At 34.8% G+C, this 13,572-nt stretch overlaps 1 protein-coding gene, 1 non-coding gene and 1 pseudogene across 2 annotated transcripts in view; 2 read left to right on the forward strand and 1 right to left on the reverse strand.

Annotated features, from left to right (window-relative positions):
- The first annotated feature begins 2,735 nt into the window (after positions 1-2,735).
- LOC145260785 (U1 spliceosomal RNA) lies at positions 2,736-2,899 on the forward strand. Its single transcript, XR_013864366.1, has one exon. It is a non-coding gene; the product is annotated as a U1 spliceosomal RNA (small nuclear RNA).
- Positions 2,900-5,271: 2,372 nt separating this feature from the next.
- LOC145260792 (U1 spliceosomal RNA) lies at positions 5,272-5,422 on the forward strand (annotated as a pseudogene).
- Positions 5,423-8,171: 2,749 nt separating this feature from the next.
- The window catches only part of LOC145260337 (uncharacterized), a 51,409-nt gene continuing 46,008 nt past the window's right edge, over positions 8,172-13,572 (reverse strand). The window contains exons 12-13 of the mRNA XM_080118254.1: positions 13,177-13,266; positions 8,172-9,573 (exon numbers count right to left, since the gene is read on the reverse strand). Coding sequence (XP_079974380.1) covers positions 9,414-9,573; positions 13,177-13,266 — 250 coding nt within the window. The 3' untranslated portion in view covers positions 8,172-9,413. The remainder of the gene's footprint in view (positions 9,574-13,176; positions 13,267-13,572) is intronic.

Consider the following 13,572-nt stretch of genomic DNA (forward strand, 5'->3'; position numbering starts at 1 on the left):
GAATGTTAGTTACATATTGAATTTCTAAAAAAATAAATAAATAAATAAAAGCTAATTTATAATAATATAAACAATACTGAATATTTATTTTATACAAAAGCTCAAAGTATTCTTTTTCATAAGGTCAGGGGAGGCAACACTGCAACCATTTCAAAAATGTATTTATTGTTTTATTTTGATTTGAATCTTAAACTTAATTAAAGCGAATTTTTAAAGAAATAGTTTCATTTGATAAAAAGGATATGGTTGTTTTTTTTTTTTTGGTTGTTGTTTGTTTTAAAATAAAATAAGTTTGTTCCGTTTTTATTTTTGACGAAACTTCGAAATGAATTATTGTTGATACGATACAAACGACCTTGACATTGAATAGTACGGTAAAATATGTGCTTATTTAAGAAATATCGTATTGTATGAAAACGTTGATGTGTTTAAATGGTTATAAATTGTTTGTTATGAAATGTTGTTATTGATGAATGTAAAAGTTGTAAAGTGTTAATGTTGTTGAAATTGTTTGAATGTATTTTGTTAAGTTGTAAGTCGGTGTCGGTATTGTGTGTCGGTGTGTGATATAAAAATGTGCCTGAAGTTGTGAAAAGCATACTTACCTGGACAAGAATTGGTCGGAAGTACAGACTAAGGTCGAGTCGTCAGTAGGGACTTGGATTCGGAGGAAATTGTCCTTGAAGGGTCGTGCGGAGGCATGTGCTACATACGTGTTTCCGCTGATCCTTTACCGTTTATCTGTTCTTCCCCTGCCTGCGGACCGCTGTAAGGCTTTAGAGCAACTCCTATTCAAACTTCTTTGGGTAGGAGGAAAGCCGTATGTCCGTAGACAGGTCTGTACACAGAAGCTTAGCGAGGGAGGCTTGGGGATGCCTGATCTGCTAAGTCACAAGCACGCAGAAAGATTGGCATTCCTGAGTCGGACACTGATGGAGGAAACGCCCTGGGTACCAGTCGTGGAGCAAGCTTTCCCACGGCTCATATCCAACCCTGCCGCTGAAGGTCGCAGAAGACCGGCGGGGGAAAGGTGTTTCCTGACCGAATGCCGAGCCGCCCTTAGGGCATTGCCGGGGTCCAGTGACCTTGCACGGCCTAGGTGGTTGCTATATAGGGATGTAGTGGAGGGGACTGCGAAAGACCCGCTGGTGGAGCGGCTACATCTGTCGAGGGGGGAAGTTCTCTCGCTGTGGAGTTGGGCGCCTGCCAGTAGCTACATCAACAATGCTGAATTTTCTATTACGTGGAGGCTAGTCCGAGACGCGCTGCCACTCTTTGGCAAACTAGCCAGGGACGATCATGATAGGGATTATTACTATCCCCCGTGCCCACGCTGCAATGATGAAGAAGAGGAGGAAACGAGAGAACACGCGTTCTTTCTTTGCAGCGGGGTGCGGAGTCTCTGGGAGTATGTCGAAGGGGTAACGGCTCGCATCGACCCCGAGCGGTCGGTGCCACTTGATTTAGCGTACGTAGTCGATAATGTGGATCCGCCGTTTGACAGGGAGAAACGGTTGGGGTTTCTAGCGATCCTAGCGGTGGCTAGGTTAGTGACGTGGGTTTCACGTCTGGACATTGTCTATAGGGGGCAGTCTGTTTCCGATCACGATCTGGTAGTTCGTTTTAAGCATCAACTTAAAACGAAAATCAGATGTGATTGGAAAAGATTGCCCCACATCGACTTTGATAGAAGATGGGTGCACAACACTAGTTTGTGCATCCGACGAGGCGCTAGATTTAAGTTCGTGTTTCCACCCTAGTGGTATTGGTCCTAGGGTGCTGAGGTTTCTTTTTTCTCGGAACCCAGCCCAATCAAGACAAGTAATATAAGGTTTACCTTATAATATTGGGTAGTTTTAAGGCTAGATAGGCAGTAACCACCAAGAGTGGATAGCTTGTGCTTTTTATAGGGCCTAGATTAGGGTAGTATGCGTGTGGATCCTGTTCCCATAGCTTTTTATTTTTTGATAGATTGGCACTAGGAGAGCTTCCAAAGATGCCCAAAAGTCCACTTGTTTTATTTTGTCCCAGGCCTATCTTGCCCATTACGTACATTATCTTGGAAGACGCCATCCATCCCTATTATCCCCGACCCTAATTTATTTTCCATACATGTCCCTAGTTCCTCCACTCCCCTTTAGGGAACGACCTGCTTGCTTTCACCCTTTCCCCCCGGGGGAAGAGGACCGGAAGACAGTGGGCGTTTCATATGACAGACCAGCCGTTAGGTAGGGAGGGTCCCCTTACTAACCCGCCCCCATAGGCATTTTGTTAATTTGTTTTCTTTTTATTTCTTTTTGGGTGTATTCTAGCTTGCCCCCCTCCCCATCATCTCACCCCCATTACAAAAAAAAAAAAAAAAAAAAAAAAAAAAAAAAAAAAAAAATTAAAACTCTTTAGTTTGTAGATATTTTTCCTTTTAATTTCTTGTATATAATGTTATATGTTCTTCTTTTATCACAGCGTGAATGTCGCCTGCCATCCCGTAAGCTGGGGAGCTGTTATTTTAAGTAGGTCCGGGTAAGAATGTTAGGCGAAACAGTGCGTGATAGAAACTCTAGTATAGGTTTTATAATAAAGTACTTGCTATCTTACGCAAGTCTAGCTAAGGACTAGAAAAGACCCCTTTTTTCCCCCACTCCCCCTTACTGGCCTTTGTGCCTAAGCTTCTTCGTACCCCAAATGAGGCCTTGGCAGTAGATAATGCCAAGGCCGGGGACGAAGGGCTAAATATAATACTTACCTGGCACAGGGGTAAACGGTGATCATCCAGGCCGTTCTCCCAGAGCGAGGCCCTTCCATTGCACTACGGTTGGGTTGACCTTTGCGATCGTCCCAAATGTGGACGACTCGGGTGCGCTATTTCTAAGTGTGGGGTCTGCGTTCGCGCTCACCCCGATAACTAATCTAAAATCAGAACATCTTTTAACAAAAAAAGTGTCCCCCCCCTCCCTCCACCTCTAACATGCGACCCGTTTTTTTTTTGTTTTTTTCTTGGTCACCCTATATTAATTATCTCGTAATTTCGTAATTGTATTTTGTTAACTTTACATAATTACAACTTCAATAATTTTATAGTAATATTTCAGAAATATTATAAACATATATATAGAAAATATCCATAATAAATTTCTATGTGTGCGGGTAGAGATTCGTGTTCACCGAGATAATTAAATGAAAACCATCAAATAATATGCATTATTTTTGTGCAAAATTGGTTCAGTTTAAGAAGACCAAAGGATGGAACAATAAAAAAAAAAATTGTCGTTTTATATATATATATTTTTTTTAAAGACATTTACCCGTCTGACTACAAATAGGAAAACGATAAAAATTGATATACATGTTTCGCGTTCATTTTACACACATTAATTTATATACATACACACACCAGGTGAAGTATTTAAGAGTGATAACTAATGAATTTAACAAGGTTATTAACAGTGCTCAATACAAGAAAAGCAAGATACAAAAAGTGCCTCGACTCACTTCTGTGGGACGAGGGGAAAGCATTACATGTGGAGACAGGTCTGCGTCCAGAGTCCGAGTGAGGAAGGTCTGGGTCAGCCCAGTCTCTTGTGTCATAAAAACGCCAAGAGATTGGCTTTCCTGGGTCGTTCGCTGGAGGAGAAAGCTCCCTGGGTCCCTGGGGTTGAGAACTCGTTTCCCAATCTCAAACCCGACCCCTCGGTAGAAGGTCATCGTAAACCGAAGGAAGAGTCCAAGTTCTTTGCCGAATGTCGGACCGCTCTTAGAACTTTGCCGGGGATTAGTGTCCTTGATCAGCCTAGAAAGAAACTTTATGGGGAACTAGTGGTAGGAACCGCGAAGGATCCTCTTTGTAGGCGATTAGGTTGGTCGATGGAGGTTATCCACTCTCAATGGAGTTGGGCACCCGGACGGGACTTTCTGACAAACTCGGAATTCTCCCTGACCTGGCGACTGGTCCGAAGAGCACTGCCCCTCTTCGCCGAATTCAGCAGGTACAAAGAACAAATAAGGGCCTGGTGTCCGTGCTGCGACGAACACAAGCTTGAATCGGTTGAGCATGCATTTTTCAGTTGTAGCCGGATCCAGGCCCTATTGGAGTACGTCAGAGGGGTAACGGCTCACATCGATGGCGAGTGGCCGCTCGATCTCGACGCAGGATATTTTGTGTACAACATGGCACCGCCATTCCCCAGGGAGGAAAGAATGGTTTTCCTGGTGATCCTAGCAGTAGCGCGAATGGTCATTTGGATCACGCGCCTCAATTTGGTCCGTGAAGGGACATGTTTCAGATCGGGATCTGATCATTTACTTTAAACATTTGCTTAAAGTAAAGATCAGATGCGATTGGAGGAAGTTGTCTAGAGCGGAGTTTAACAAGAGGTGGGTGCACAACACTAGTTGAGGAGCCAAGTTTTAATACGTGTTCCCTCCTTAGGCATGGCACGGGCGGTGCTGGGTCATTCGGAATCCATCCCGCTTAGGTTTTAGCTGGAGAAAATTTAAGAAGACTCTTGACTGGTGGTACAAATGAGATCCTGTTCCTGTTTTTATTTTCGGTGCTAGAGAACCTCTGAGTCTACCCATCCCCTATTACACCACCTGTTTGTTTTTTGAACATCCCCGGTCACTCCCCTACTCAGAGGTCACCTTCCAACCCCCTCCACCCGTTGCTTTATTTTCTCCCTCTTCCACTAAGGCTTCTCCCCAATCCCCAATAGGGATCTCCCAGCTTGTTTTCAGTTCCCCGGAAAACAGTGGGGGTCTAGTCACTTAGAATAGCACGGGGGGGGGGGGGGGGCAATACTAACAACCCAGTAGGTTTTATATTTTATTTTTGGAAGGAACCCCTTTCACTAGCTTTCCCCACTCCACAAACTTTTTACATTCTTAATTCAAAAACTTTTAATTTTTCAAATGAAATTGAACTTTTTATTATCTCACACACACTAAATCTGTTTTTATTAAAAAAAAAAAAAAATACCTACACAAACACACAGACAAGTTTTTACAAATTGTACATATGCTTTTTTATTCTTAACGCTGGGGATTCATTAGTTAGATTAGGATCCATAGAGTGAATGAGGTATTATGGTAAATGTTGCCAGTCAAGAGTAAAACTCCAAAGTCTTCATTATTTACATTCCTTACTTTAGTCACAAAGACCCTGTACCTTTCCCCTCCCCAACGTCTTATAGGGCCTTGTGTCTAATTTTGTTGTGATTAATCTTACCTTTTATTCAATATTATTATTGTTTGATTTTTAATTTTGTTTGAAATAAAATATATATATAAACGGTGATTATCCAGGCCGTTCTCCCAGAGTGAGGCCCTTCCATTGCACTAGTTAGGTTGACCTTTGCGATCGTCCTAAATGTGGACGACTCGGGTGCACTATTTCTAAGTGTGGGGTCTGCGTTCGCGCTCACCCCGATAACTAATTCAAAATAAGAATTTAAAATTTAAAATATTTTCTCATCAAAAAATAAGTGTAACTTTAAAAATAAATTTCACATCTGAAATGATATTTGATTAAAATACGAAGCAATTTTTTATTTCAAAAAAAGAAAAAAAAAACGATTTGATTCACGGAATCTTAAACAGAACGATCCCTGGATGTGGTATTATGGTGATTGAGAACCCTTGCTAGGGTTAGCTTAGTCAACAAAGGTACAGTTACAAGAATGGCCATAGATTTTTTTTTATTTTTATTGGCCTTGTGCCTAATTATGTTTTGTCAAAATAAGTTTAAATTTTTCTTCAATTTCTGTGACTCTCCTGGAGATTGAAGCTTAAACTCAATTATTGAATAAACTAGTGTAGTTCTAAAAAGCACTTCATTTCAGCATCCATCACTCATCTCTGATTATTGTTGTAAGCATCCATTCCGTTAAAATAAAGTCTATCTTCTTCCAAATAAAGTTTTTTTCGTTTTTATTTCACCCCAAACACGGCGCATTGCTACTGAGATGCAAGGGGCTACTATGAATTAGGGGATGTTAAGTGGGGAGTTGTGCAGCAAGATGTTTGTTCACATTACATTCAAATTTCCACATGTTGTTGAAGAAACAGAGAGATCAAAAAGCAAGCAGTTTAAGGAAAGAAGCTATTAGAGTAGAAAGTTTTTAGGTATCCCCAAAACAATGTGAAAAAAAGGAGCGCATTTTCCCATGACGTCAAACTTGTGTTAACTATACGAACTATGGAAAATCAGAAGCGACTTAATGATTTTTTAAAACCTTTTGTTTATCTTCTTCAAACTGCAATTAATAATTAATCTTTGTTATAATTTTGTTAGGTTTTAAGATTTACACAGGTTAATGATTATTATAAACATTTGTATATTAAATATGAAATACAGTTTTACTGACTGTTTTTTTGGTTACCTACGGGCTTCCATATTTTGTTCGGTAAAAAGAGACGAACAAAATATGAGGGGGGGGCTACTAAATGCTTAATATTTGTGCAATAATATTTTCAAATTGGTTTTAATCTGGCGATAAAATAGCTGACAAGAGCCATGTTTATGTAAAAACTCATTATTTTTTTTAAAAATTCAAACATAATTGAAAATCTATGTTGTAATGGAACGTTTTGAAATAATGGAATTTTAATCTTTAAAAATTAAATAATGTTTACAAAGTTTCTTTTTCTTGGCAATTCAACTGATTATAGTATATATTAATTTGAAAAAAACGCTATTAAAAAAACATTAAATTTATATCATTTTTTTTTAATTGCAACTTAAAGGTAAATTTTTGTTCAATATAAATAAATATTTTTTTACTTAATTGAATTCTTATGTTTCATAATGAATAGAAATTTTGATAGATTTAAATATTTTGTTCGAATTTTGAAAAAATAAATATGGGAGGAGGGAGGAACACGCACTAAAAAAATATTTCCCCTCATATATTTTACGGAAACTGCATTTTATATGTAATTTCATTCTAAACTGCATAAGTATAAAAAAATTTCAAGAAAATCTGACAATTATTTGACTTTTGCTAGATTTATTAAACACGGATATGTTTTCACGTTCGAAATGCTTACTACATGGGAATGTTATTTTAAAGCGCCAATTATGTAAACACGATTTTCGTCTCGCAATTTCATTATTTTCACTGAAAAATTTTTTTTTAAATTATTACTGGTTTATTTTGCCCTTCTTCTTTTACATGATACAAAAATTATACTGATAATATTAATTTATTTATAATAAAGTTACATATAGGGTGGGGTAATTCTGTGGTGAATTTTGGCAGTCCCTAGAGACCTTTATACCTAAGGGGTGGGATTTTGTTGATTGTCACGTTCATCGGAGTGTTTTCGACTGAGGAAAGCACCAGTGCAGGAAATTTGAACACATTTCATTTAAGTACTTGTAAAAAGAAGCATGTAGGATGCAACATTGCAGCAGAGGTTGTAGTTGGGTAGATAATGGGATGTATTAGGTTAAATTTTTTTTTTTTTTTTTTAATCCTATTGAAGAGGGAAGATACTAGTGGTTGGTGCATCAACCTAGATGTGACAACAATGTGACTTTGTTTTTGTCGGATGCCCAACTTCGATTTCAGAATGAGTGTCCACAGTCCAAAAAGATCACTGCAGGAACCGTGAATGTCGAGACACAAACAAATCTCACGTTTTATTTATTTTCTGATAATTCTCTATTAACGTTACGATATATAAGAATATTCGATTCTCATCCAGAATTCACCTTATATTAAAAACAAAAATAAAGTAAAAAAAAAAAAAAATCTGTATGATGACAAACCAAGAAGATCATATTCCCCAAAACAATCTAAATTGATTGAGTAGATTTTTCTTTTTTTATAAAGAAAATAACTGTTAAGCAATTAATAAGAAATCGTAGATATTACAACATAAATCTAGTTTGAATTATTGTTATTGCCCCTTGTTTTTTGAGATTTCTTTAAAAATGGCAGACATTCACTCTGAATACTCATAAAATTTTATTTTCTTATTTGAAATTGATCTATTTACATGATTTTTGGAATATATTAAAGATACATTATACAGATTTTTCTTTACTTTTTTTTTAATATAGGGGAACTGTGAATATTCATATAGGATTTTAAAAAAAAATCAAGGAAAAATAAAAATAAAATATTGATAAAAAGAAATAAAACTGAAATGAATCACACAAGACAATTTTAGAAAAACATTTTCTTTTTAATGGTGCTTTTTTTGCATTTCAGAAAGTAAAAAACGTTTGCAATGAATTTCTGTAGTAAAATATTTTTTAGAACATTTTACAATGCTATTAAACAGGAAAATCTTTTATTTATAAACTTATGAAAACTTTATTTCATAGATCTCCAAATCATAAGAATTTGCCCGATAATCAGTTAAATAAGAAAAATCAGAATAGTGTTAAGATAGAAACCAATTAAAAAAAAGAAAAATGTCTGAGCTGATTATAAAAATGTTATTTGTGTGCAAAGAAATATTCTTTCTAAAATGTTAGGAAAGAAAAATAAAGTTATGTAAATAATGTTTAAACATAAAAATTGTTAGCATCTCCATGTTTATATAAAGATGACTGTTTGAACAGTTTTAAGTACTTGAAAACCAGCATCGATGTGGATTGGTTGCTTTGTTTTATAACATTTCAAGATTTTCTGCGTCATTTGATGCCAAATCCAGTCATTTTAAAGTTTTTACACTTCAAATTCTTAATATCCTTCAATGTTTGATGTGTGAATAGTTACGGAAACAATACAATCAGCGATTAAAATCTGTCTTACAGCCATTAGTAAAATCGGTTACCAATTTTTAGAAAGCTTTACCCAAAGCATAACCCCCTTCTACATGAACACACATTTTTTTTTATTATTCATACCTTCTTGGTGTTGCCTGGGATGCAACAGTCATTTTAATTTTTTCTACATTTTTTTAACTTATACAGAAAAAAGTTCAGTTGTAAGGGAGACAACCCTACTAATTATGACTTTTGCTGTATTTTTTTTTAATTATTAAATGATTATTTATAAATGTTTAATATTAGCATTCATATTAACTGAACTAAATAATTGTAAAAAATAATTTGTAGTGAAATACATTATTATATTGCCAATAAAACATAGTACAGCAATAACCAATGAAAATTGGCTAGTTGAAAGCAAAGTTTGATTTGTCAGCTTAAATGCTATTTTGGTCTGACTTTAATCTGACAAGTTAACAGTCTGTTAGATACATGCACAATAGAATTTGAAATGCGTGTTAATAATTTCATAAATCCATTTGGTCAATCATGCAACCCCACAACATTAAATTTAAAAAAAAAAAAAAAATCAAACTGCTGTTGAAGATGAAAAAAAAAGACAAAACATTAGAATATGAATAAAACTGAAACACAATCACAGTTTATCAGTAGGAAAAATTTCTTGAAATGGTATCTTTTATTCCAAGTTATTGGTAAATTCTTCATCCACATCATTCGGAATGTTTGCAGTCGTTAGCGTTTCTTTATCACCCGGTGTTACATCAGAAACGTAATCGTTTGACTGTGTCAACAGGAGAGAATCCTGCAAGTACTGAGCACATTTTTTAGCTTTTTCTCTGCAAAAGGAAATTAAGACAATGTTACAAGTCAACCTATATATATATATATATATATATATATATATATATATATATATACACACACACACACACACACCCCGTACTTTGGAGTAAGGGGTAATTGCGGCAATTAGGTAAAAGTGTTCTTTTAGCAACCATGCATATAAAGAGCACTTTTTTTTAGTTGGCGAAATTACCCCCGGATTTGGTGCAATTACCATAAAGTACAAGGTAAACAAATCTGTACAAAGTACATATAAAACACACACACATACATACATACACACACACACACACATACATACATACATACATACATACATAAATAGTAAACAAATCTGACATTTTCATTTACATAAGTTCCAAGAATTTTTCTGAGACAATATGAATTTCAATTGATATTATTTTTATACAACAATTTGAGAAGTTGAAGATTGGGATATAATAATTACAATCCATTTTAAGTAACGTACAAATAAAGTTAAAATGACCTAAAAATGATTATAAAATTACTAGCATGGATACCCGGCATTGCCCGGATCGACATGAAGTTCCGTTTGGTATATACTTGCTATACTAGTGATATTGATCACTTTCATCGTGGGCAATGTCAAGACCCCCACATCAATTTAAAAAAAATAAAAGAATGGATAAAAACACGAACACCCGTAACCCCCCCCTCCCCCGTACATGACACCCTTTCCATAAGATATTTCAGCAAAAGGGATAGGAAGAGAAGCTATTCTCCAGATATTAAGCACATTTTGTTGCCCGTGTGCTGGACCCCCCCCCTCCCCCCCAAAAAATAAATCAAAACAACTTTGTAATGTATGTGTGACTTGCAAAAAGTTTAAGAAAAAAATGGAATTCCTGGCTTACTTTTAACTTTTTTTTTTTTTTTTTTTGTAAAGGCACTTTTTTCACCGGCTTTTTTTTTTTTTTCGTAAAGTACTGGCTTTTTATTCATAAAGGCACTTTTTAATATGTATTAAACGTAATTTGCCACAGCTTAAAGAGTTTTCGAAGGGAAATGTGGTGCTCAGGGGAAATAAATCTAAACTGGTTTTTAAAACAATCGATGTTATTAATAATAATTCAAATTAAATTAAATATATTATCAATATAAATCAACCTTAAATAACAATCTTAAATAGAACACTTAAACAGTAACATACAACTAATTAATAAAATCGATTTTCCTTAATGTAGTATGCAAATTAGGTTACTTCTTATAGAAATAAATGAAATAAAAGTTTATGCAAGTAAGTTTTCAGTATAAAAATTAATTAGGAAAGTAATATATATATTAATCAAAGTGTGAACAAACATACAAACAGACAGGAATATAGATTTGATGTAAATAGCTTCCAGAACTTTCAATCTTTTAATTGAAGATTCACTAAGAATTTTAAAACCAGTTTAAATGATTTTCTATTAAACTGTTTAAATACTTCCAACTTCCTTTCAAATTTTGATCAGACAGAAAATATTTTTTTTTATTGTTAAAATATTAAAATGTCCGACTTGTTTTTTTAATTAAAACATAATTGGAAAAGATAATACAAGAACTGTGTTCTTAAAACAAATTTAGGTAAAATGGCAAAAGTGGATAAATAGGAAAAAATTGCATGCGGAATAGATATTAAATGAAAATCTCACAAGTCTATCAAAATATTGGATACAATATATAAAAGGAGAGCATAAAATGTTTGTCTAATTAAAAAGAAATTATATTGATATTGAAAAATAGACGAGGACACACAATTATCAGACCTCAAAAAAAAAAATTTTTTTTTTTAGGTAATTACTTGTAGATCCCCTTCCAAATTTAAAAAAAAAAATTTTTTTTAGGTAATTACTTGTAGATCCCCTTCCAAATTTTCAAAAAAAAAAATTTTTTTTAGGTAATTACTTGTAGATCCCCTTCCAAATTTAAAAAAAAAATTTTTTTTTAGGTAATTACTTGTAGATCCCCTTCCAAATTTAAAAAAAAAATTTTTTTTTAGGTAATTACTTGTAGATCCCCTTCCAAATTTAAAAAAAAAAAATTTTTTTTTAGGTAATTACTTGTAGATCCCCTTCCAAATTTTTTTTACAATTTAAAACGAGTGATTAGTTCCGCATGTTTTAAACATAAAATGATTTTATCTCTAACCTTAAGTCCCACTGGTAAAATTGTAAAATCACATGAAATCACCCTAAAAATTAAACCATACAAATTTTATCTTCCATGACAAAAAAACAAAAAAAAAATGGTTAATAAACTTAAAATGTTACATGATCCAGAAAATGAGAGTGGATAAGTTTTTTTTTGTTTTTCCTTCTTTAGGTAAGTCATCACTAGGGCTAGGACAATAGCATATTCTTTTCATTGTTTTGACTCTTGAGTGTGTATCCGTTGATATCTTATATGCTTTTATATAGAGTTTGTTTGCCTTACGTTAGTTTTTTTTTTTCTCCTCGATGTTTTGACCCCCCCCCCCCGCTTAAGTTTTAACGTTCGTTTTTATGTTTTCTTTTTTACTTCGCTTATAACAAACAAACCTGGTCATTGACCTCATTTGATGAATAGCTATTGCTTACGTCGTCGTTGTCGTAACGCTCTACGACTTCCGTGCGGGCACCTGTCAATTTGGTTCTTACTTAAATAAATTCAAACATCTTTCAGTAACTTATTCTGGCTGGCCGAACGGTTCATGTTTTTTTCACATTTTATTTTCCAACTTCGCCTTAGGGCTTCGATCCTACCAACTTTTACCCCAACCCCGTTTCTCTTTTATTTAACAGCACACACACCTCCAAACACCCGGGCAACGCCGGGTACCCCCGCTAGTCTATATATATATAAAAGCGAAAATGTGTGTTTGTATGTGTGTTGTGTGTGACCGCTAAAAACTTTCGACAGACAGAACAAAAATTGACAAAGCTCCATCCTCCGCCCGAAAAATATCGAAAAATTGGCCAAAAACAAAAACCGTCCTCTCATGACGACGACCGGTTCTACGCATGCATCAGATGACGTCATGACCTGATTTACTTTAAATAGTTGAAGAACTGACTAAATTTCATGTATGTCGTGTTAGCTCAGTTGGTTAGAGCGTTGGGTCATTATCTAAACGTTTTGGGTTCGAATCATGGTGTGAGATGTCTTTTTTTCTTTTTTCGATTTTTAAAATTTAAATATTGAAGCAGGGTTATTTAAGCCATTTTTCACGTAACGTTCATTTTTTTTTTTTTTTTTTTTACTTCGCTTATTCTTAGGTTTTCATTAACACCCCCACCCCCGACCACACACCCAAAAACACCCGGGTACCCACCGATTTTTTAAATTTTAATATCGAAACAGGCTTATTTAAGCCATTTTTCACGTGTTTACATTTACCATCGTTCGTTTGCCTTGCGTTAGTTTTTTTTTTTTTTTTTTTGATTCCCCCTGCTTTATTTTTCAGATAAGTTTTAACATTCGTTTTTCTGTTTTCTTTTTTTACTTCACTTATTCTTAGGTTTTCATTAGTAACCACACACACCTCCAAACACTCAGGCAACGCCGGGTACCCCCCCCCCCCTGCCGCTAGTTAAAAAGAAAAGAATGATACAAACTTGTAAGGTAATTGCTTATTAGGTGACATCGCCTTCCATACGTGTCCCATCATTTTACTTATATGAGATGTATGAACACCCGGGTTGAGACTGGAAGAAACAAAGAAACAGACAAATGAAGACTCTGTACAACTCCACTTAAATTTTTTGCTGTTTATGCAGAATAGAGGCATTTGAATCCAGCACATTTCAGGCGAAAACCTTACATACTTACATGCCATGTCAAAATTAGTATAAATTACAAAAAATGATCCAGTGGAACAAGTCAAAATAGAATTTTATCAAATTCTCGAGTTTTAATATTTAAGTTGGAGAGTTTTTAAAATCTTGTTATCACAAACTGACTTATCTTCCTTACTTTTCTTAAAATTCACCCCTGAAAAAAACAAAACAAAA

The sequence above is a fragment of the Euprymna scolopes genome, chromosome 36 (genome assembly GCF_053919585.1).
Source record: "Euprymna scolopes isolate OS-2025 chromosome 36, ASM5391958v1, whole genome shotgun sequence".
Lineage (NCBI taxonomy): Eukaryota > Metazoa > Mollusca > Cephalopoda > Sepiida > Sepiolidae > Euprymna > Euprymna scolopes.